Source organism: Orbicella faveolata, unplaced genomic scaffold (assembly GCF_042242905.1).
Source record: "Orbicella faveolata isolate gen_17 unplaced genomic scaffold, um_ofav_v1 contig_34, whole genome shotgun sequence".
Lineage (NCBI taxonomy): Eukaryota > Metazoa > Cnidaria > Anthozoa > Scleractinia > Merulinidae > Orbicella > Orbicella faveolata.
In genome coordinates, this window is record NW_028301563.1 from 14,258,045 (window position 1) to 14,280,170 (window position 22,126).

At 42.6% G+C, this 22,126-nt stretch overlaps 5 protein-coding genes across 5 annotated transcripts; 1 reads left to right on the forward strand and 4 right to left on the reverse strand.

Annotated features, from left to right (window-relative positions):
* The first annotated feature begins 916 nt into the window (after nucleotides 1-916).
* On the forward strand, nucleotides 917-4,046 carry LOC149104944 (uncharacterized). Its single transcript, XM_089272154.1, has one exon. It carries the CDS (start codon nucleotides 2,344-2,346, stop codon nucleotides 3,733-3,735), a length of 1,392 nt encoding a protein of 463 aa, XP_089128280.1. The 5' UTR covers nucleotides 917-2,343; the 3' UTR covers nucleotides 3,736-4,046.
* A 73-nt stretch (nucleotides 4,047-4,119) lies between these two features.
* On the reverse strand, nucleotides 4,120-7,116 carry LOC149104945 (uncharacterized). The gene has a single exon (XM_089272145.1). It carries the CDS (start codon nucleotides 6,818-6,820, stop codon nucleotides 4,676-4,678), a length of 2,145 nt encoding a protein of 714 aa, XP_089128271.1. The 5' UTR covers nucleotides 6,821-7,116; the 3' UTR covers nucleotides 4,120-4,675.
* A 2,173-nt stretch (nucleotides 7,117-9,289) lies between these two features.
* Nucleotides 9,290-11,761, reverse strand: LOC149104946 (uncharacterized). The gene has a single exon (XM_089272148.1). It carries the CDS (start codon nucleotides 11,492-11,494, stop codon nucleotides 9,704-9,706), a length of 1,791 nt encoding a protein of 596 aa, XP_089128274.1. The 5' UTR covers nucleotides 11,495-11,761; the 3' UTR covers nucleotides 9,290-9,703.
* Nucleotides 11,762-14,322: 2,561 nt separating this feature from the next.
* Nucleotides 14,323-17,489, reverse strand: LOC149104947 (uncharacterized). The gene is made up of 2 exons (XM_089272162.1): nucleotides 16,682-17,489; nucleotides 14,323-16,425 (listed from the first exon to the last, which is right to left on the reverse strand). The coding sequence occupies exons 1-2, from the start codon at nucleotides 16,993-16,995 to the stop codon at nucleotides 14,961-14,963; spliced, it is 1,779 nt and encodes a 592-aa protein (XP_089128288.1). The 5' UTR covers nucleotides 16,996-17,489; the 3' UTR covers nucleotides 14,323-14,960.
* Nucleotides 17,490-17,587: 98 nt separating this feature from the next.
* LOC110053916 (uncharacterized) lies at nucleotides 17,588-20,143 on the reverse strand. The gene has a single exon (XM_089272149.1). It carries the CDS (start codon nucleotides 19,845-19,847, stop codon nucleotides 18,072-18,074), a length of 1,776 nt encoding a protein of 591 aa, XP_089128275.1. The 5' UTR covers nucleotides 19,848-20,143; the 3' UTR covers nucleotides 17,588-18,071.
* Between the last annotated feature and the right edge of the window lie 1,983 nt (nucleotides 20,144-22,126).

The following is a 22,126-nucleotide window of genomic DNA, read 5'->3' on the forward strand; positions in this document are numbered from 1 at the left end:
AATGACTTCCGTAAATACTCTGCACATGAGCGCGAATGTTTGCTCACCGTCGTCCACTCCAGGCAGACTTGAAATCAAGGGCCTGTTCACATGGAGTGGGCGGGGGCGGGAGGGGGGAGGTTTCCCGGGTAAGTGAAGTGCCCCGCTTACCCGTAGTCGAAAAAGCTAGCCTTTACATGCAAAAACTCAGGTAAAAATCGCTCTGATCTTAAAAGCATGTTTAGAAGCGTGGATGTTTTGGAACCATGACCAACGGCTGAAAGTTGGGGGGTGGGGATAACAGTATGATTACTCGATTTTATACTGCGTTTTGTCTATCTCCTCCGCAAAGGTTCGAACGTTCGTTGTGCGAAGTGAGTGTAGGCGCAAAGTCGAAAGTAACCGTGTGCCTGCACTCATATCGTTAAGAGGATTCTTCCCGCCCGAAAAATAAATCCCTTTCGGCCTCTTTCGGAGGAGAACGTTCCTAGGCTTCGATATTTCGCCGCGATCAATCGTTTTTGGGTCACGTGGTCCGGGATGAAAAGTTTGGGCCGTCCGTCTCGGATACGTCACCGAAATCAATTGACCGAGCATGCCTGGGAGAAAGCCGTACAGGAACAAAGCAATACTGCCTTTAGTTAAGGGGGCATTTTTGAAAGTGACTTCATGCCAAAATGAGTGGTCGTTTATCGTTTGCATGATACACCGGTGCAAGTTTTCGCATCTGTTAACCCAACCCTGGTCATTAGTTCGCAACATCTGTGTAGCGCTGGCGCAATTTCGCGCGCAGGCGCTAGCTTTGTTTCGCTGGTGAAACATTACTTTGGTGACGAGTGAAATTAGGAAATGACCTTGCGCGCGTTTTGTCAAAATTCTCATCATTTAAATTAGAAAGAATTTTGACAAACGTAAGTGAAATTATTTCCTAATTTTCTAATTCTAATCAACAATGATTTAGATAAACATATACAGGCAAAAACTAACGATAGATAAATCCGACGTTTCGGCGACATCTTGGCGCCATTGTCAAGGGAAACTAATTAAATATGCGATTTCAAGAGTAACTAAGAGTTCAGAGTTTCTAATTTGCATAAGTTAGACAAAGACTTTAGCGCGAACTGAGTCTGATTGTACATTTAAACACGGTCGTAATTGTTTAATGAGTAACATCTCATTAATGAGACAATCAAACTTGTTGTGGCATTTTTTCAACACGCTAAAACAATTGCGAAGGTCATCCGGAATCCTGCCTGCGTGTCTATTATCATAGTGATTGCGTACTGACGAGGTCTTGCTTCTATGTCCATCAACGCGTACGAACAGATGGCCACGGGTGTAACCGACATAACCAGCATCGCACTGGTCACACTTGAAGTTATACACAGCGCATTGTTGATCAATGACCTGAGGCTTAGGTTCGCTTGTCGGGAACTCCTGGGCAATCTTGCGGCTCGTAAACACCGGTTGAACACTGGTCTGCAGCTTCACACTGAGATCTTTCAACTGTGTCTTCACGATATTAGGAGACTCCTGGTCTTTAAAGGGTATGACAACCCGAGTAGTGTTTTCTGTCGTAGATCTGAACCGTAATGAGGGCTGGTCAGCGACCTTTAAATTTAGGAAGGTTTTGACAGTGGAGTCAACAAGGTGCTGGGGATATTTCAGTTTAGAGAAAACAGACTTCAGTCGTTCGCCCTCCTCAGTGAAGTAGGACCATGACGAAGACAGGCGATGTGCGCGATCGAGCATAGTTGTCAATAGTCCGCGCTTGTACTTATTATCGACATGACTGTGGTAATGGAGAAGCAGACCACTGTTTGTTGGCTTCACAAACACTTTAGTTTCAATACGAGGCGCTCTGTTTAGGAGTTGAGTACCGAGAAAGGGAAGCATTCCATCATTTTCGACCTCCATAGTGACGTTGATGGCGGGGTGAGCGTGGTTGAGGGTGTTAAGAAAGTCCCTAGCTGTAGACAAATCGGGCATCACAGTGAATGTGTCGTCAACATATCGACGATAGTAAGGTGGCAGCTTGCCCTCAACATCTAATTTCTCTTCAATAGACGACATGAATACGTTGGCTAGCAAGGGCCCAAGGGGTGACCCCATCGCTACTCCGTCGATCTGTTCATACAGGGATCCATTAAATTGGAAAAGCTGCCCCTTGGTGGCCACACCCAAAAGATCAATAAGGTCTTGCTTTGAAATGTTCAAATCATACTCGGAATTAAACCAGTTGTTTCTAAAGGCTCTGTCTGCGAGAATCGTAATGGTTTCATTCAAAGGTACATTCGTGAACAAGGAGGACACATCATAGGACACCAGCAAGTCACCAGGTGTTATGTTGAGGAGAAATTAGCCATGCGACCAATCCTATCAGCGACTAATACGTATAATTATGCTCTGGCGAAATGGTTGGACAACAAGCTCAAACCGTTGTCGTTAAATCAGTACACAGTCACGGACATTTTCGATTTTGTGAACGAACTACCGCGAGACCTCAACATAACACCTGGTGACTTGCTGGTGTCCTATGATGTGTCCTCCTTGTTCACGAATGTACCTTTGAATGAAACCATTACGATTCTCGCAGACAGAGCCTTTAGAAACAACTGGTTTAATTCCGAGTATGATTTGAACATTTCAAAGCAAGACCTTATTGATCTTTTGGGTGTGGCCACCAAGGGGCAGCTTTTCCAATTTAATGGATCCCTGTATGAACAGATCGACGGAGTAGCGATGGGGTCACCCCTTGGGCCCTTGCTAGCCAACGTATTCATGTCGTCTATTGAAGAGAAATTAGATGTTGAGGGCAAGCTGCCACCTTACTATCGTCGATATGTTGACGACACATTCACTGTGATGCCCGATTTGTCTACAGCTAGGGACTTTCTTAACACCCTCAACCACGCTCACCCCGCCATCAACGTCACTATGGAGGTCGAAAATGATGGAATGCTTCCCTTTCTCGGTACTCAACTCCTAAACAGAGCGCCTCGTATTGAAACTAAAGTGTTTGTGAAGCCAACAAACAGTGGTCTGCTTCTCCATTACCACAGTCATGTCGATAATAAGTACAAGCGCGGACTATTGACAACTATGCTCGATCGCGCACATCGCCTGTCTTCGTCATGGTCCTACTTCACTGAGGAGGGCGAACGACTGAAGTCTGTTTTCTCTAAACTGAAATATCCCCAGCACCTTGTTGACTCCACTATCAAAACCTTCCTAAATTTAAAGGTCGCTGACCAGCCCTCATTATGGTCCAGATCTACGACAGAAAACACTACTCGGGTTGTCATACCCTTTAAAGACCAGGAGTCTCCTAATATCGTGAAGACACAGTTGAAAGATCTCAGTGTGAAGCTGCAGACCAGTGTTCAACCGGTGTTTACGAGCCGCAAGATTGCCCAGGAGTTCCCGACAAGCGAACCTAAGCCTCAGGTCATTGATCAACAATGCGCTGTGTATAACTTCAAGTGTGACCAGTGCGATGCTGGTTATGTCGGTTACACCCGTGGCCATCTGTTCGTACGCGTTGATGGACATAGAAGCAAGACCTCGTCAGTACGCAATCACTATGATAATAGACACGCAGGCAGGATTCCGGATGACCTTCGCAATTGTTTTAGCGTGTTGAAAAAATGCCACAACAAGTTTGATTGTCTCATTAATGAGATGTTACTCATTAAACAATTACGACCGTGTTTAAATGTACAATCAGACTCAGTTCGCGCTAAAGTCTTTGTCTAACTTATGCAAATTAGAAACTCTGAACTCTTAGTTACTCTTGAAATCGCATATTTAATTAGTTTCCCTTGACAATGGCGCCAAGATGTCGCCGAAACGTCGGATTTATCTATCGTTAGTTTTTGCCTGTATAAATTTTCTAATTTCACGAGTATACCATTTGATTTACTTTTTAACGTCGTGTGAATATTCTAAATTACGCTTACAATTGTGTGCGTTTGACTTGTTTATTGAATCGAAAAATTTCTCGCCAGACGTTGCCATGGCAATTTCATAATTTCGCATGTGAAACCATAAATTAATGCTGAAATTTCGCGCCAAAATTCAGGAGTAATTTGTCACCCATGATATTATGTAAATAATACAGAATACTTGACTGACGCTGTCTGCCAACAACCCAATAATTTATTTCAATAAATTAAAATCTTCTCCATTTATATACATTTTCTACACATACATTATACACATTATATTATGTACCTTATTTACAGGTTAACGCACTCAGCGGGTGAATTATCGGGATTTACCTGCACGAGTTCACGAACAATGAACGAGAAAGTTTCCAGTTCATTGTAGTGAACGAGTACAGGTAAATCTCGATAATTCACGGGCAATGAGTGCGTTAACATTTTTATCATTCAAATTGAATACACCGCGCAAAGAAACACTGCATTGAAACCACTATATTTGAGTCAGCCGAAGCCATGGTGTAATGACAGTGGTGTGCTGAATTTACACCACCGCTATTACACCACGATAATGACGTCAAGGTGGTTGTCTCGTCACAACCCAGTATCACGTGGTACAAATCAGCCCATCAGAAAATCGGAATCCGTGCAGTGTATGAAAGTTGAATACTAAATTGTTATATACATTTTTCCATATACATTTGACAATAGCCTTGATAAATATCAGCATGTGTACAACGGAATCTTGAGTCGATTTAGCTCATCGAATTGGAATTAAGAACTTTATCGTAATAGTCCCAACGAATCTTGGCTGCACTTTCAGAGTCTAAACCGTGCTTCTGAGACAAATCAAAGGCAGTTCGAGCATGCGACTCGGCGTCGACTGGGCGCCCCTCCCGGAAGTACTGATCTGATCGTACGAAGTGATATTGAACTTGCAAACATATTGGCATTTCTTCCACGATGTTTATTTCCATCCTATCGAGGCACCGTCTTGCCTCTAGGAGGGTTTCTTCGTCGATTGCACGGGACTCCCTCCCGGATTTTGAACGGCAGTCCAATAGTAACATCGCTTTCATCATTAGTGCCAAATCGCGCTGTTTCAACATCAGATTGTTCGTGTCCTCGTTTGACGCTCGCGAGCAAAGGTCGGTACATCGATCAAAGTTTCGTTTCGCATGTTCCACGACACAGGAATTGTGCGCATATTCAAGAAGCAAGCTGCCTTCCTCATATGCAAGACATGCTTGATCGAGGATAGAGGCATTCTTTGCTAGATGCTTCCTCGCAGATTCGATACATCGCTGCGCTTTGCCAAGTGTCATCTCGTCCCTTCGATAAATGTTTGCCAAATAATAACTTGCGCGACCTTTTAAGATTGGCACCAGAGTGGAAGAAGCTTGTGAAATCATCCCCATGGCTTTCTTGATAAACCCCTCGGCTAATCTCGGTTCATTGTGATAGCAGCAAGCCATTCCCTGCTCAAGAATAACGACAATCTTAATATCGGTGTTTCCCGCGTATTCCTTCAGATAACATTCGACCTGCCGATCAAATTCTCGCCACTCGCAGTCATCTCGGAGCGGAAGTAAAATATTCCTAATGTGCAAACATCTTTCGTAGAATCCCATTGGACAGCTGGTGTTTTTTTCCACCGGAAGTGACTTTTCTTCGGTCGCGTGACTTTCTAAAGCGGTAGTTGTAGGGGTGTGACTTTCATCCCGAAGTGACGCTTGTCTGTGGCAGTTTCGACCTGGAAATGATGTAACGTCTACAGAACTCGGTTTGGCCGGGTGGCTTTGCTTCCTGTTTGCTAGTTTTCGGGGTGGAATCTTGCGCTCGCTTGTTTCAACAGCAATGCGTGTTTCATCTAGTAATTCACTCGTCTGTGAGGCGGTTAGAGTCCTCCACAGTGAAAATGTCACGACATAACGAGTTTTACTGGTTTGAAAACGACACCAAAACCCAACAATACCACGAAAACAATCTAAAGACGACTCTCGCTTGAACAAAACACCGTCTCTTATTTCCGTCTTGCCATTCTTTCCGCACTGACAAACGCTGATTTTTACATCGTAAAATTCCCTCTTCTTTGTTTTTGCTGCAGGGGAGCTTTGAGAAAAGCTATAGTCAACTGCGTTAGTTGTAAAAAAGTTCTCGCAAATTTCAAGTACGATTAAATGATCTTTGCCTGTGTTTGGAAAGTCCTTGGCATTCCTCACTATGGTAACGGGCTTCGTAGGCAGTCGTAGAACACGAAGGACAGGCCGACTATTATCGAACACATTCGGAAAACCTTCTGGATTAACCGTCATTTCATGTTCGTTTCCTATCAAAGCGTAACAGGCTTTGACATCGATATCCATCGTAAATCCTTCAGTATTTGATTTGCCATTGAGGGGAGGGACTACCCTGACGAATTCAGCGCGAATGTCAATCGCTTGACGAAGGGTTCTCGCATCGTTTACCGGAATAAGTTCTTCGGACGCTCCGTATCTTCGTAACACACGAATGACCATTTTCTCTTCGTCGGAAACTTTCGTGAGACCATCGGAAAAACTAGCAGGCATTGAAAGGCCAAGGTCCACTTGCACGCGATTATCATCCCCAATTTGTAAACAAACAGTCTGTGCTTTCATTTTGATTCGCCTTGATCGGGTTTTCGCACAGGAATAACCTTTCTCACCTTTTTCCTTCTCTTTTGGTAAAAGTACCTCGACTATCTGTCCTCTAACTTCGCTCCCGTCAACCTGCATTCGCGGCATCACTCGTCCGTCGGCTTCCACGGGGGCTGCCAATGCCATATTTTCGACTACGCAATAGGTTGTCGTCGCTTTTGAAACCATAAACGTGACTTGTATCTCACTCGCTTCCGTTTCGTTCTTCTCGCTGAAAGGCATTTCGATGCAAGCGTTTCGAAAACCGACGGAAAATTCATGTATGATTGAAACAGTCCGCTTAATTTCGAATCAGCTATCAGCCAGTTGTCTTCAGCTGTAAAACTAAACACTTTCTGCCGATTTAAATTTTTTTGATCACATGATGCCACATAACGTAAATTCAGGGTATTCCCCGGCTTTTGTCGTTCAAGCTCTGCAACTCAGCGTATCATCCAACGCAACTGTCCGGTTCTTTTAGGGCAATTTTGTAATTTTTGGTCGAAATTACCTTGCATCAACGTTGAATTTTATCATAACACATGATTATCAGATTTTAAACATGTGACGTGCATCGACAGTGCGTGGTTCCGGTTAGCCTGTGAACAGGTACTGGCTGGGGGGATCTGACCGGACTGAAAGATGGGTTCGCAAAAATTATTTCCTAAAATTCAGCTCACAGCAAGGTAGTGTTTTCAATACTGTTTGAAACGTCTCACTTTAATTCATATCTCTAACAATTAAATTCGCAAGCATTCTCATGAATGTTAATGTCAAACCTCGACGTGTGTGTTATTTAATTTTGTTCTGAACTGATTTTAATTTAGATATTGATAACTTCAAATTCAATTGTCGATCGCAGAGACAGATTGAGAACTTAGAGTCTCAATAAATTCGTCTTAATTATATTCAAATTGTTGCGTTACTTTGAGCGTTTTTTGTTTTGCTTCGGTAACTTTATTTTTGCCTTTTTTGCTCGGGCATTCGCGGAAACCGTCTAACTCGAGAAATCAGTCATGCGGCTTGCCAAGAGGCAAATATTGGTAAGAAGACAGTTCTTGGAAAATCGTCCAGTCCCAAAAGTGGAGCGTTTGTACCAGAGTGATTTTTATAGAGAGCCACATTTGACATTTGATTAAGAGTCTTGCGTGACGAGCCCAAAGAGGGTCTGCGCGCGTGGGAGGCTACATTTGACACATTATGGAATATTTATTTTATTTTTGCGGATGGCTTGAAATAGTTTATCAATATTTTGACTCGCTTTAAACTTTGTAAGCCATTTTTTTTCTAGAAGTGCATCGGATGCTGAGTATTTATTACTTCAGTAGTAAAAACACAGCATAGCTGCGTAAAATTTATCAGAAATAATGGGGCACCAGTTGAAATTTGCCGATTATAACTCAGAAAATCACGTGCCTAATTTACATTATCATATGAAAACCCGAAGAATTCGCTAAGAACTTTGTCATTAGTTTCAATCTTTACTGATTTCTTACAAGATTCTTATTCACTTGTTCTTATATAATATTATTAGGCGTTGTTATTTTTAAACACCGAAATCTCTCGCCCAAACTGTGAATACTACATACATGAAGACTTGAAATTTTATCAAAAAACGAATCTGGCCTTGAAGCTTCGTTAAAAAATACATATATTTGAAGAAACACGGCAAGAAAATTCCTCGATGTGGAAGATGACCGCGGCAAAACACTTGGTAAGATATAAAATGGCATTTCGCAGCCCCCCTCCTCTCCCCCCCGGGAGGGACTCCCTATAATGGCCTGTACGGGGAGTCTCCGCCCGAAAGGGTTACCTTTTTCAGGCTTCAAGTATATAAAAGGGTAAGGATTGCACAAGTTGAGGTATATGAGAGGGTAGGGAAATCTGTCATTTAGGTATTTAAAAGGGAATTAAATTAAATATTTCGAACAGACGCACCTTAAAGACTTATCATCTTATTTATTAAACTTTTCTCAATATCTTCATTTCAAGGGTTTATAAAAGAGATGCAATGTTCTTGAATAGGTATGGTGCCTTTTTTTCAATAAAAGTTATACGAAAGGGATATCCTTTCTGTCAAAATGGCACTCAAGAGGTTAAGGGGTTGGACCTCGAGGCGGACCTCCCCGTATAAAACTTTGTAGAGTATTACCTCCCCCTCCCCCTTCCATTCACGGGGCCGCAGCGGGTTATCATAATCTAAGACAGACAATAGACTGCAAGACTGATACTAAGTGAAAAGCGTTTCGAGACACAACCATGACAAGAACCGATAAAGTAGGATCGCAACAGTGGACAGCTGTTTCGTCCTTCTTGGGGCTCGTTGGCACTGTGTAGCGAAGATATGTAACGCCAGCCCAACAGCCAACGCTCATAAATTGCAAAATGACCCGTTCACTATATCAAGTTCCGTATTTTGAACTCACTTGCGCCCCGAAAAAAGCGTTGCCACATCACGTGTTTCGGGGCGCAAGGAGACAAAGTGTCACGATTGGTGTCTCGAAAAGCAAAAAAATAAATGTGGCTGGACAAGGCCAGCCTAAACATTTAACCGCGTGGCCAGCAACATGCTTCTACTCTGAAATCAACCAGCGTTCAATCGCGGATGCCGTTATTTAATTGGCTATGCTACACACTTTCTAGTCTGTTGAGAAAAGTGTGCTGTTGTTAACAAAATGACGGCCATTTCTTTGCGTTTTCGATATGTCAGTGTAGAGGATTTAGAAAATGTTTTTAATGGCTATTAGATTTATACTAATACAATTAGATCACATTTGCATTCGCTCTCGATTTCTATGCGTGATAGTTAATGTGTGATACAAAAAAGGACGTGACAACATCCGAACAACAGTAATCCAATATATCACAAGTTTTATTTACAATATTAGCATTCATCTGCATTTAAAAAAATCAATGGTCTTTGTATCTACAGCATTTATGTAAAACTATCTGGATCTTAACCGGTATTTTCCCTATCTCAACGCATAGGAATCCGCGTTTTAGACTACTTGACTTTTCACGCTGTCATTTTCGTCCAAAAGAGAAACTAAAATTACGAGTCCTTGGACGGCCTATGAGATAGTTTATACTGTCTGTTCATGTTCCATTTCTGGCATGTCATGTGAGTTACTCTAAAATTCTCAACCAATCAGATTCTGTTCCTGACGAGCTGACGTCACCATTCTCCCCTTCACTCTCACTGGTAGGCGATGTTAGAAATGGCCGCGCATCAGTCACCATGTTCGTTTCACCGCGCGTGAGCGCGCGCAAATGATCGAGACGTTCCTGCGCGTGGCAAATTTCTGTGTTGAAACCGAGCGCTTGTGCCATACCCTTAGCTGACGCCGCAAACTTCGTTGCCTCCTCATAGTTACCCTTTCGGTATTCCAGATCTGCGCAAGCCAAGTTGAACTGAACTTTAACACCCTCGGCGATTTCGAACCAGTGTTTTGTTTTCAGCGTGTTCAGACACTCTTGCCCTTTCGCGATAAACACATCGCTTACGACGCGTTCTCGCGCGGCTTCCGTGCGGCAATCGAGCAGGAGCATGGCTATTTTGATCAGAGCGAAGTGGTGCTTCTTCACATAGACTTCACTGTCTTCCATTTCCACACGCAGACACACGTCGATACACTTCTCCAGGTTTCTAAGAGCTTCATTCACCTGTTTGGGGCTCCTCCGAGGCATGAGCCCAATAAAATCGAGCAGCACGCTTGCTCTCTCATAAACAAGGAAACTCGCGTCGAGGTTCGAGTAACACGCGTGATTGTTTTGCTCTGCAAGTTGCACCAAGTGGTTAGCCTCTCCCAAGTGCTTCTGTCGTCTTAACACACCTGCTCGATAGCCATAACCTCTGGCAGCCAGTAGCTGCGAGTTTTTGGCACGAGGAATCATGGCAAACGATTCATCAATCATTTGCAGAGAGAGTTCCAGCTTGTTTTGGTAACAAGCTCCCACACTTTGTTCTAATTTAATGGCTATCTGAGTGTCCGTGTCAGTAAACTCACACAACAGACCGCTTGCGTACTTGTCGAAGTCTTCCCACTTGGCGTTGTCACGGCGTGACTGAAGCTGATTCATTACCCGTAATGACCTCTTGTACAGCTCCACACACTCTTCTGAAAGGGCGGCTGGGCTCAATGCAAACAAAGGAGAGACAATCCTCGCTTTCGTCTTTCTCCTTGTCTTGCCTGATTTCGATAATGTCGGGGGCCCTGTTTCTAGCGTGACCGAAATTTGGCTGATCGTTTCAGTAGGAGTGTGCTTATTGACGATTCTCCTTTTTCTCCCTCTTTTTGGTGGAATGGCGTTCAAAGAAAAATTGATCTTGTATCTGGTGTCGGGTTCGTGGAAGCGGAACAGATAACCGACAACTCCGATCATGGTCCCGTTTGTGTCGCTTTTAGCGTCGCTTTTGATGCGTTTACACTGATAATCAGGCAATTTAAGACTAGATCCACTTGTTCCATCGTAACTCACTGCCACTGTTACATCGTAATGGCCCGCGATGTCAAGCGTTTCTCTTGTATGCCGATTCTTACAGACCAGCAGTTGTACTAAGTGATCGTGACGATCGGGGAAACCACTTCTGCTTCGACCAACGCTCAAAAGTCCACGGGGTTTCCAGTGTTCGCTCAAAACAGGTTGGCCTTCGTTGTCGCTTTTTATCGTGCTGGAGTCACCAGAAAGCATCGAGTCATTCACTGGACGAAACTTCAGGACATTATCGTTGCCAATTTGCATGAAACAAGGGTTAACAACGTTTAAAACAATAGCATTATCACTTCCGCTCGAAGCTCGCTCTTCCTCACCTGAATCACTTTCGGAAACGTCAGTCCCATTGTAGTCATCTGAAAATTCGTCTGAATCAAACATTTCAGCTGCTACTTTGTCAAAATCTTGATTTACAGCGGCCATGTCGCTTGCCAAATCAATTTTCTCGCTTTCCACAAGTCGCTTGTCGAGTTTTCAGTCAAAAGACAATTCTTTCATGTGGAAAAAATTATCGAAACAAATTCATCACCTGACTTGCATGCACAATGGCTGAGGGGTGGTTTCGAAAGTAAGATCTTGTGACTAAAAGCTCTACAAATGTCTATACTCGAGATATTTAACCCACGCACGTCTTGAATTGTCCTTTTCGGTACAGCGTGAAATATTTAGTCTCGTGTTGATATCGAAAGCGGAATAAATTATTCCGCCGCGGTCGGTAATAAATATCAGCTGTCCTGGTGGGGATTCCCCTATCCTCTTTCAATGAGGTCAAGACCAGAGATGGAACTCTTTATTATTAGTTGTGTAGTCCACTGTTTTGATACTCCGTTCATCTTAACTCAAAATGATCGGTATTTTTGGGAACGGACCATTTTGATCATTTTATGAATCGTTTATCCTGGCTTGCCGCTGAGCCAGAGCATTGCTGGAACGGGCTACCTAAAAAGGGCGTGGCATTCCCTTTCCGTTGTAGATAATGACGTCAACATTTTGGGCCGCGCCAGAGAACCATCCGGGCTTCTCCGAGGTCTTGTTCGAGCTTCTCGTGGGTCGATGTTCAGGGACTTCTGAGATTGAGCGGAACTTTAACCGTAATAGTAATTTCATCTTCCTTCCAGTCCGTACTGTGCACTCTCGAGAGTTTGTTTGTTTTTTTTGTTTTGTTTCATGTAAGACTTCACAAATTGTAAACATTTCGCAACTACTTACACGCTCAAAGTTTGAAACAACCGCCCGAATGGATGCGCAGCTGTAAAAATCAATTAAGCTGCTGGAAAAAGAATTTGAAAGGCTTCAAAGATAAGGTATTTAGTTCGTAAGGAATAGCATCGAGTGATATAAACATAAGAGTGCTGAGTCTGCGCAGTACGGACTGGAAATCGTCTTTCAGCGCTTCCACTTAAGAGTGGTTTGATTATAAGCGCCGCTGTTCCGATAAGCTCGATTACAGTGACACCGTTATTAAGCGGACCCCATATTAAGCGGCCAGCCTCTATTAAGTGGATACCAGCTTGAGTCCCTCAATTTTCTTCCCATATTTACTGTAAAATAAACCTGCATTCAGCGGACACCTCTGTTGAGCGGACGCGGACACCAATATTAAGCCATTTTGTTGCACGAAACCTGCAATAAGCGGACACTTCAAGGGCTTTTTACTTCTAAAAGCTCAGCTCAGACACCTTTAACCCTGTTCAGCGATGTCGTTTTTAAGCTAAGTAGATTATTCCAGATGGATGCATTGACTGTCTGGACATTGTGCTATGAGCAGTCTTTGATCTTGCACTGTGTTACAAAAGGGTTAATAATTAATTATTACTACTGAACCTGTTTAGAGGGTCCCAAGGGTGTCCGCTTAATACAGGTTTCACTGTATACTGAAACGAATCGCCACAATGAAGACACTGACAGATGATAACAATACACTGATTAGACAATCTTCTGTCTGATTTAAAGTGGCTTTGAAGATATTAACTTCAATAGATACAAGCTAGAGTAGTCTCACTGTAAACCGCGTGCTTTATAGTTCAGTTTTGTTTTTGCTTTTCTTGGCTAATGCATCCACGTTCCTGTTTTCCCTTGGAAACTGGAAGAAGTCGCCGGGGTTCCAAACATTCCTATGCATTCAAATAAGATCAGTGGCGGATCTAGGGGAGGGGTCTGCGGCCTCCCCCACTTTGTTTTCGGAAAGGAAAAAATTGCAGAAGGAAGAAGCCGGCAGGGCAAGCACCCCACCACCACCACCACCACACACCCTTAGCTCAAGGTCTGGAGCCGCCACTGAAGATCTTGTTACTTTGGTTATATATCAATCTAACTGTACTTCAGTATCAACAGAAAACAATCTAAGCAGAATAAACTCCACTCTTTAAGCTAAGGTCCGGTTCAGACGTCGTGCTTCTGCCGTGCCGAACTTAATTGCAATTAGCCTTGACTGTAGCACGGCAAAAAAGAAAAATACAGCTCTGATTCAGACTTCATGCCAGAGTCGAACCAAACTCAAGATTTACTGAAGCCTCGTAACAATTTTCCTCCTAACTCCCCGTGGAAACGCAATCTCTCCAAAATACATTAATATAATTTATGAATTTTGTTTGGCGCGATAAAAGCACCACGTTTGAATCGCTGTCGTACCAGAGTCGTGTTATGACGCTATTTATCATCAATAAGAGGACAGACGCATAAAAAACTGACGTTAATTCGTTAAATTGTTGGGAGGACCTCGTGGAATCTCCGAAAATAAATGCATTCATGAATATCCGAGAAGCGTCAAAATGTTTCAGAAATCTTCGCACGATTTCTTTAGGTCGATAAAAGTCCGAAGACCTCAAATGATCTTTGCTGGTTTTCGAAGTGATCTTTGAGGGATGCTCGTTTACAAAATTTGTGCTGTTGGTCTGAATTTTATTCAGGGCTCAAAAGGAACTGATGTCGCCGAATTTGCATTGCTGCATTTTTGATCAAACAGAACCAAAATTATGACTACAACATGTTCCCTTATTGCCCTAAATATTTCTCATATTTTCCCTTGACTCTCCCTCACACCCCAATAATAAGTTCCACTTTTCCCTTCTTCGCTGACATTTCTGTTAATAATATCCCAAGCACCCTTGAATTATACTAAAAAAATATATACGTCCCAGTTGTTCCCTCGAAATAAAGATCATGTACCTTCGTTCCCATAACCTCTAGAGGGCCTCAGCATGTGTAAATTCTGTACCAGAATCGAAATATTGAATGATCATAACTTGCAACGGTGTAAACAGCAGTTTTATCGGATGTGAAATCCATACCAACAAGATAGTCTACTGGATCTACAATACATCAAAATATTCTATTAATAAGCGAAACCATGCTCTATGCACTAAAACACCTGCTTTATCTTAGATGAAACTTTCCTCAAATTATTGTACTCTCTGATGTAATTTCTAGTCGAGGAATTTAAATTTTTAAGAATTTAATCAGATCAGAACTTCGGTCACGTTTTAGTACTGGAGCGTACTGTGACAAACTCCAGGGACTTCAAGTCAAAAGCTCAAACAACCATGACGTAACCATCTCCAAAAATACATGGCTTGTTTAATTTTAAATAACGTTATGTTCTTCGTGAAAATTTACCTACTTTTAATAAAAGGCTAGTTTTATATGCTACAATGGTTAAGGAATTTGATGTTGAAACAACACACCCCTGTTAAGATTGCGGGAGAACAGGTCTGCATAGCGAGGTTTCTGCCTTTGAAAATCGAATTTGCTGCATGCCTTCCACACTCTTTTACTTGAGAGCGTTTACTGTCTGTTTCTCGTTCTCAGTTTCGACTCTGTCAGATATCCGTGCAATATATGCATGCTCATTGTTTAAATTGATGGTCAAGCTTCAAGCTAGACTAAAGGCTCATTTTGACTCAATAAGATGCATCAAATCAGATTCCGCTCCTGACGAGCTAATGTCCGCATTCTCTCCTTCACTTTCACTTTGCTGCGGACCATTGTCAATTGTGTCACCGCGCGTGATAACGCGCATGAAATCGAGACGTTCCTGCGCGTGAGAAGCTTCCAGTTTGAAGCCCATCTTTATTGCCTTCTCCTTCGCCAAACGTGCAAACTCTTCTGCCTCCGAGTAATTACTGCGTCGGTATTCCAGATCAGAACTAGCCAGGTAAAACAGACTTCTATCTCCCTGCGCCATCTCTGACCAGTACTTTGTTCTCATCGTGTCTAGGCACGACAGGGCTGTGGCGATAAATTCCTTCCTTACCGTGCGTTTTCGCGCTGCATCGGTGCGGCAATCCAGCAAAAGCATCGTCATTTTCACCAACACAAGTACGAAGTGGTGTTTCATCACAGACATATGGCTGTTTTCTGTTTCCACATGCAGGCAGACGTCGATGCACTTTTCCAGATTACGTCGAGCTTCATTCACTTGCGTAAGGCTTCGATGGGAAGTGCGTCCGATGAAAGCCATTAACATACTGGCTCGTTCGTAAGCAATCAAGCTTGTGTCGAGGCTTGTTTGACACGCAGCAATGTTCTGCTCCGCTAGTTGCACATAATGCTCAGCCTTCCCCAGGTCGCCTTGTCTTCTCGAGATTCCTGCTCGATAACCGAAGCCTCTTCCGGCCAGGAGATGCTGATTTTTAGCTTCAGGCATGGAAATGAACGCCTCATCGATCAACTGCAGAGCGCGGTCCGGCTGGTTTTGGTAACAAGCTTGCACGCTTTGTTCCAGTTTAATGGTTATATGAGTGTCCACATCACTAAACGTTAGCAATAGATCGCTTGCATACTTGTCAAAATCTTTCCACTTTGCGTTGTCACGGCGTGACTGAAGCTGATTCACAACCCAGGAAGATCTTTTGTACAGCACAGTGCTCTCCTTAGAAAGGGAAGGTGGGATCAAAGCAAACAATTTGGAAACCGCGCTCTCTTTAGGGTTTTCCTTAGTCTTGCCTGATTTTGATGATATCAGGGACCCTGTTTCTAGCGTGACCGAAATTTGGCAGATCGTTTCACAAGCAGTGTGTTCCTTTACACTTCTTAGTTTTCCTCTTCTTTTCCGTGGAGCGGCTTTCAAAGAAAAAGTGATCTTGTATTTGGTGTCAGACTCGTGGAAGCGGAACAGATAACCGACAACTCCTATCATGGACCCTTCTGTGTCGCTTTTACTTTTGCTTTTGATGCGTTTACACTGATAATCAGGCAATGTAAGACTAGATTCACCAGCTACATCATAACTTACTGCTACTGTCACATCGTAATTGTCTGCGATGTCAAGCGCTTCTCTTGTATGTTGATTCTTACAGACCAGCAGTTGTACTAAGTGATCGTTGTCGCAATCGGGGAAGCCAAGTCTACTCCGAACAACGCTCAGAGGTCCACGGGGTTTCCAGTGTTCTCTCAAAACAGGTTGTCCTTCGTTGTTTCCTTTTATCTTGCTGGAGTCCCCAGAAGGTATCGAGTTATCCACTGGACTAAAATTTAGGACATTATCGCTCCCAATTTGCATGATAAGGGTTAACAATGTTCATAACAATAGCATTCTCACTTCCGCTCGAAGCTCGCTCTTCCTCGCCTGACTCACTTTCGGAAACGTTAGGGAAGCCAAGTCTACTCCGGTCAACGCTCAAAAGTCCACGTGGTTTCCAGAGTTCTCTCAACACAGGACCACCTTCATCGCCGCTTTTAATCTTGCTGGGATTTTTAGAAGGGATCGGATCATCAACAGTTTTAAAGTTCAGCAAATTATCTCCACCAATTTGCAATATACTGGCGTTAATATTCAAAACAAAGGAGTTGTCACTTCCGCTTGCTGCTCGTTCTTCCTCGCTTGAATCACTTCCAGGATCATCAGTCCCATTGTAATCATCTGAGGCTCCCACTGCATCGCATCTTTTCACTCGACCTTCGTCAAAATCTCCACTAGTAGCCATTTCGCTCGGGAAATTTAATTTTGACGCTTTCTACAATTTTCCCAACGGGTTGTCAAAACCGATACAACTTTATCAGGGAGTTATCACATAGCCAGCTTCCAAGACGGCTGAGTAATGGTTTAGAAAGCAAGACATCGCCATAAATTCAGGCTCTATTTAAGCTCATACATCAGACACGTAACCAGATGATATGAAATCGAAAGCGTAAGCAATTTTTTCGTAGCTGTTTTTTAAAATAGATGTAACCTCTCCTCGGGGATTCCCCAGTGCGTGATGTCAGAATCAAACTTATCTTGTGTCGTTTTGACATTCCTTTCGAACATCTGTCGTTTTTATATCTTTACTTTCACTTGAAAGTGAGCAGTATTTTTGGAAGGAAACTACTATAGGTATTTCTGTCTTCTGATTTTTTTTTCTTCCTTTTTTTTTTTTTTTCTTTTAAATCGGTTCCTTTTCAGCTAGCTAATGATTCATCATTTGTTGAACGTGTTCCTTTTCACGATCATCACAGCTCGTTCCCAGAGCCCGCACTTTTTCGATCAACCGTGACCGAACGCGTGACTAAACGACTAAAAAAACACAGGAACACAGGTAACTGACAGTGCATTTATTTTTACTGCTAATAATGTAGTGTACGGGTCCCCTGTGGATACACTGAGTTCTCTCTTTCCACTGTAATTTGTGGTCGAGCACTTCAAATTAATAACTTTGATACGGGCTAAATGCCATGCCGGGAATGACAAAGGTCCAGTGACTTAAAGTCATATATTAAAAGATCAAACAACTACAGGAAAAGCATTTAAATATATACGTAGCTTGTTTGGTTTCAGATTACGTGATGTTCGTTATTAAAGGCTAGCTTTATTTCTTACATTGGTTGGAAAATTTGATGTTAAAAAAGTTCCGAGAGAACAGTCTGTATGGCAACGGTTCTGCCTTCAAATGTCGAAATGGCTGCCTCTCAGTTTATTTTCAATATTTAATTTGTGCGTTTGCCGTTAGTTCTCGGTTTCCACTCAGTGAGATATCAGTGCTGTACATGTATATGTGAGGTCATTTCGACTCAATAAGTAACATCAATTCAATATTGCAGTCAGCCAATCAGACTCCGCTCCTGACGAGCTAATGTCGGCATTCTCTCCTTCGCTTTTACTTTGCTGCGGACCATTGTTGATTGTGTGACCGCGCGCGATTAGGCGCATGCAATCGAGACGTTCCTGCGCTTTTCGCAAGTAGTGGCCCATCTCCGCCGCCTTGTTCTTCGCCAAACGAGCAAACTCTTCTGCTGCCGTGTAATTGTTTCGTCGATATTCCAGATCAGAACTAGACAGGTAGAAGTAAACTTTGTCTACCAGCGTCATTTCCGACCAGTACTTGTTTCTCAGTGTGTCTAAGCACCATTGTGCTTTCGCGATAAATTCTTCATTTACAGTGCGTTTTCGGGCGACATCGCTGTCGCAATCGAGCAAAATTGTTATCATTGCGAGTAACGCAATCACGAAGACCTGCTTCACAAACAAATCGCTGTTTTCTGTTTCCACATGCAGGCAGACGTCGATGCACTTTTCCAGATTACTTCGAGCTTCATTGACTAGCTTCAGGCTTCGATGGGGAGTGCGTCCGATGAAATCTATTAATATACTTGCTCTCTCCCAAGAAATCAAGCTTGTTTCGAGGCCCGTTTGACACCCAGCAATGTTTTGCCAGGCTAGATTCACACAGTGCTCAGCCTCTCCTAGGCTTCCTTGTGTTCTCAAGATTTCTGCTCGATAGAAGTAGCCCCTACCTGCCAGAAGCTGAGGATTTTTTGCTTCAGACATGAAACTGAACGCCTCGTCGATCAACTGTAGAGCGCGGTCTGGCTGGTCTTGGTAAGAAGCTTTCATGCTTTGTTCCAGTTTTATGGCTATGTGAGTGTCTGCGTCAGTAAACGTCAGCAATAGATCGCTTGCGTGTTTATAAAAATCTTCACTCTTAAAGCTGTTACGGCACGACCGAAGCTGATTCGTAACCCACCAGGATCTTTTGTACAGTACAGTACTCTCTTCAGAAAGGCAAGGTAGACTCAAGGCAAACGATAGGGAAACAGTGCTCTCTTTAGTCATTTTCTTAACCTTGCCTGTTTTTGATGATATCATGGGTCCTGTTTCTAGCGTGACAGAAATTTGGCAGATCGTTTCACAAGCAGTGTGTTCCTTTAAACTTCTCTTTTTCCCTCTTCTTTTCGGTGGAATGGCATTTAAAGAAAAACTGATCTTGTATCTTGTGTCAGTTTCGTGGAAGCGGAACAGGTAGCCGATAACTCCTATCATGGATGCGTCTGTGCCGCTTTTAGTCAGCTCACTTTTGATGCGTTTACACTGATAATCAGGCAATTTAAGACTAGATGCACTTTCTCCATCATAACTTACTGCCACTGTTACATCATAATCACCTCCGATGTCAAGCGCCTCCCGTGTATGTTGATTCTTACAGACCAGCAGTTGTACTAAGTGATCGATGTCACAATCAGGGAAGCCAAGTCTACTCCGACCAACGCTCAAAAGTCCGCGTGGTTTCCAGAGTTCTCTCAACACAGGACCATTCTCGTCGCCGCTTTTGACATTGCTTTGATTTTCAGAATGGATCGAGTCATCCACTGATCTAGAGTTCAGAAAATTGTCTCTAGCACTTTGGAAGATACTATCGTTAACAACATTCAAACCAAAGAAGTTGTCATTGTCGCTTGTTTCTCGCTCGTCGTCACTTAAATCACTTCTAGAAACATCGGTCCCATTGCAATCATCTGCAGCTCCGACTGCTTGACACCTTTTCACTCCACCGTCGTCGAAACCTTGACTACCAGTAGCCATTTCAGCCAATAAATCTAATTTTCACGCTTTCCACAAGTCACCCAACCAGTTGTCAAAATAATTTTTTTGTGTGTGTGTGTGTGAACATTTGGTAAAACACGTGACGGTCAGACAGATTGGTGAAAATTGGTAAATTATGTGACGGTCGTGGTGATGGCTTCCTGACAGTCAAGACAAATTCGTTCGTGACGACCATCACGAGTGCTTGACCGTCACGGGTTTTACGGGCGCCGAATATTTCTCACGCAAAACAATTCATTCTCATGGAATAATAAATTACACAGCATCCATGTTGGCTGAATATCGGTTTAGAAAGCCAGATGTCCATAAATTAAGGTAATTAGCTTGAAATAAAACTGTCAATAGATTTTTGTTCAAACTTTGTCAAATGAATATTTATCATATGAGAACTTTAATTCTAAAATAAAAGGGGTTGGTGTCCATGCTCGTTAAGGAGTAGTGAGCCATTGCAAATGTTCCATTTTGGCATTATTTAATGCTTGTTACAAGAACGCATTCCAAGTTATTGTAAAATCTTTATGAACCCAGACTCATGAAAAGCATGAAAACATGCCTCACACTACAGTCAACACTTGTGTCGGACACAAATAAGCTTTTTGAGTTTGATTTTGACAGACAGCTGAATCCTTGTTAAAATATTAGAACCAAATTGCTTGCCATGGCTACCAAACTGCAAAATAGAAAAGACTACAGTGCAGCTGCTATTTTCCTTATTTCTTTAATTTTCAGCAATAGAAATCAAATCAGTCTTTTCTCACGCAAAGCTAATGATTAGTTGATTAAAACGACGTGTGGAAAAAAAATTGGGGTGCCCCAGCTTGTTAGTGGGCTGTAGCCATTTTTCAACCGTCACGTTTTCAATAATGTGCGCGTGCACGACGGGGCAGAGAGCGAAACGCGATACACCAGCGCGGAGCGCGCCCACGAACGCGAAGCTCCTCGCTGTCTATTCTATGGATAGCAGTGTGCCCTTGTAAACAAAATGACGGCCGCTTCTTGGCGTTTACGAAGTGTCTGTGAAGAGGATTTAGATAAAGCTTTGCCGGAACGACTAGTAGATTTATACTAAAACAATTAGATTATACGCTCTCGATTTCCATGCGTGATAGTTGACTCGACTAGTAGATTTCTGCATATGCTAAATCAATTAGATTATTCGCTCTCCCTTTTTATGCGTGATAGCTGACTCGGGCTGCGCCTTCGTCAACTATCATGCTCCAGAGCTCATAATCTAATTGTTTAGTAGTGTGTGGTTAGGCTTCACTAGACCTTTTCACGGTCTCTGGCGCCATCTTACTTGTGGGGCAAACCTGGCAAAAATTACAATAAATGTATGGGGAAAATGGAAAATCTAATGTCGAACAGCTAATGAAAAATTCGAGCTCAGAAGTATTTATGAATAAAAAATTAAAGATACTAGGTTAAAGAATTTGCAGATCACATTCGAGGCGGAAAATCACCTCTCTATTTAAAAGCCATAATCAAGGTTTTGAAATTTCCGTGATACATTCTTTTGTCTGTAAAACCGAGTCGCAATCTGCGGAAAAATTCAGAGACATTTTTATGAAAAATTTAAAAGTGCAATTACTCTCCAGACAGCGCGCAAGTCTATGTTTTTCAAATTTGGTCAACGAAACCCTCTGTTGAGTATCTGCTCCTTCCAACTCATTAACTACTCAGAACCTCAAACTTTTAACTTTTCCCACGCATATACTGCAATTTTGCTGTGTTTGCCGTCCCTAGGGGGGTTCCAACATGAATAGGACGCGGTTGCTCAACGGAAATTTGGAAAAGAACCCCTAAAAGGTGCCAAGATGCCGCTTCGTGGGTGTGGCTTGAATTTTTTTTCACCCCAAAGAAGTACCAATTCTAACACAAGACATTAACTCCTGTCATATTTTTTTTTCGCTTATACCATAAAAGGTACCTCAAAAGCTATCGCTGTGGACTTTTTGGGCCTTGACTTGTCTTAACAAGTCAAGGCCCAAGTTTATTATTATTATTAATTATTATTATTATTTATTATTATTATTAATTATTGTTATTATTAATTATTATTATTATTATTATTATTATTATTACACCTTAAGAGATACCAAAACCTCTTTTAAACCCCTGAGAATTTCGACGAGCACCCCCGTCCTTTTTACGTGGGAATCCCCCCTGGGGTTTGCCCCTCAAGCTAGGTCTATTCTCTCCAGTGTTTCGAACCTTTCCTGGTCTTAGTACATGTTTATTAAAAGAGATTTGAACGTAAT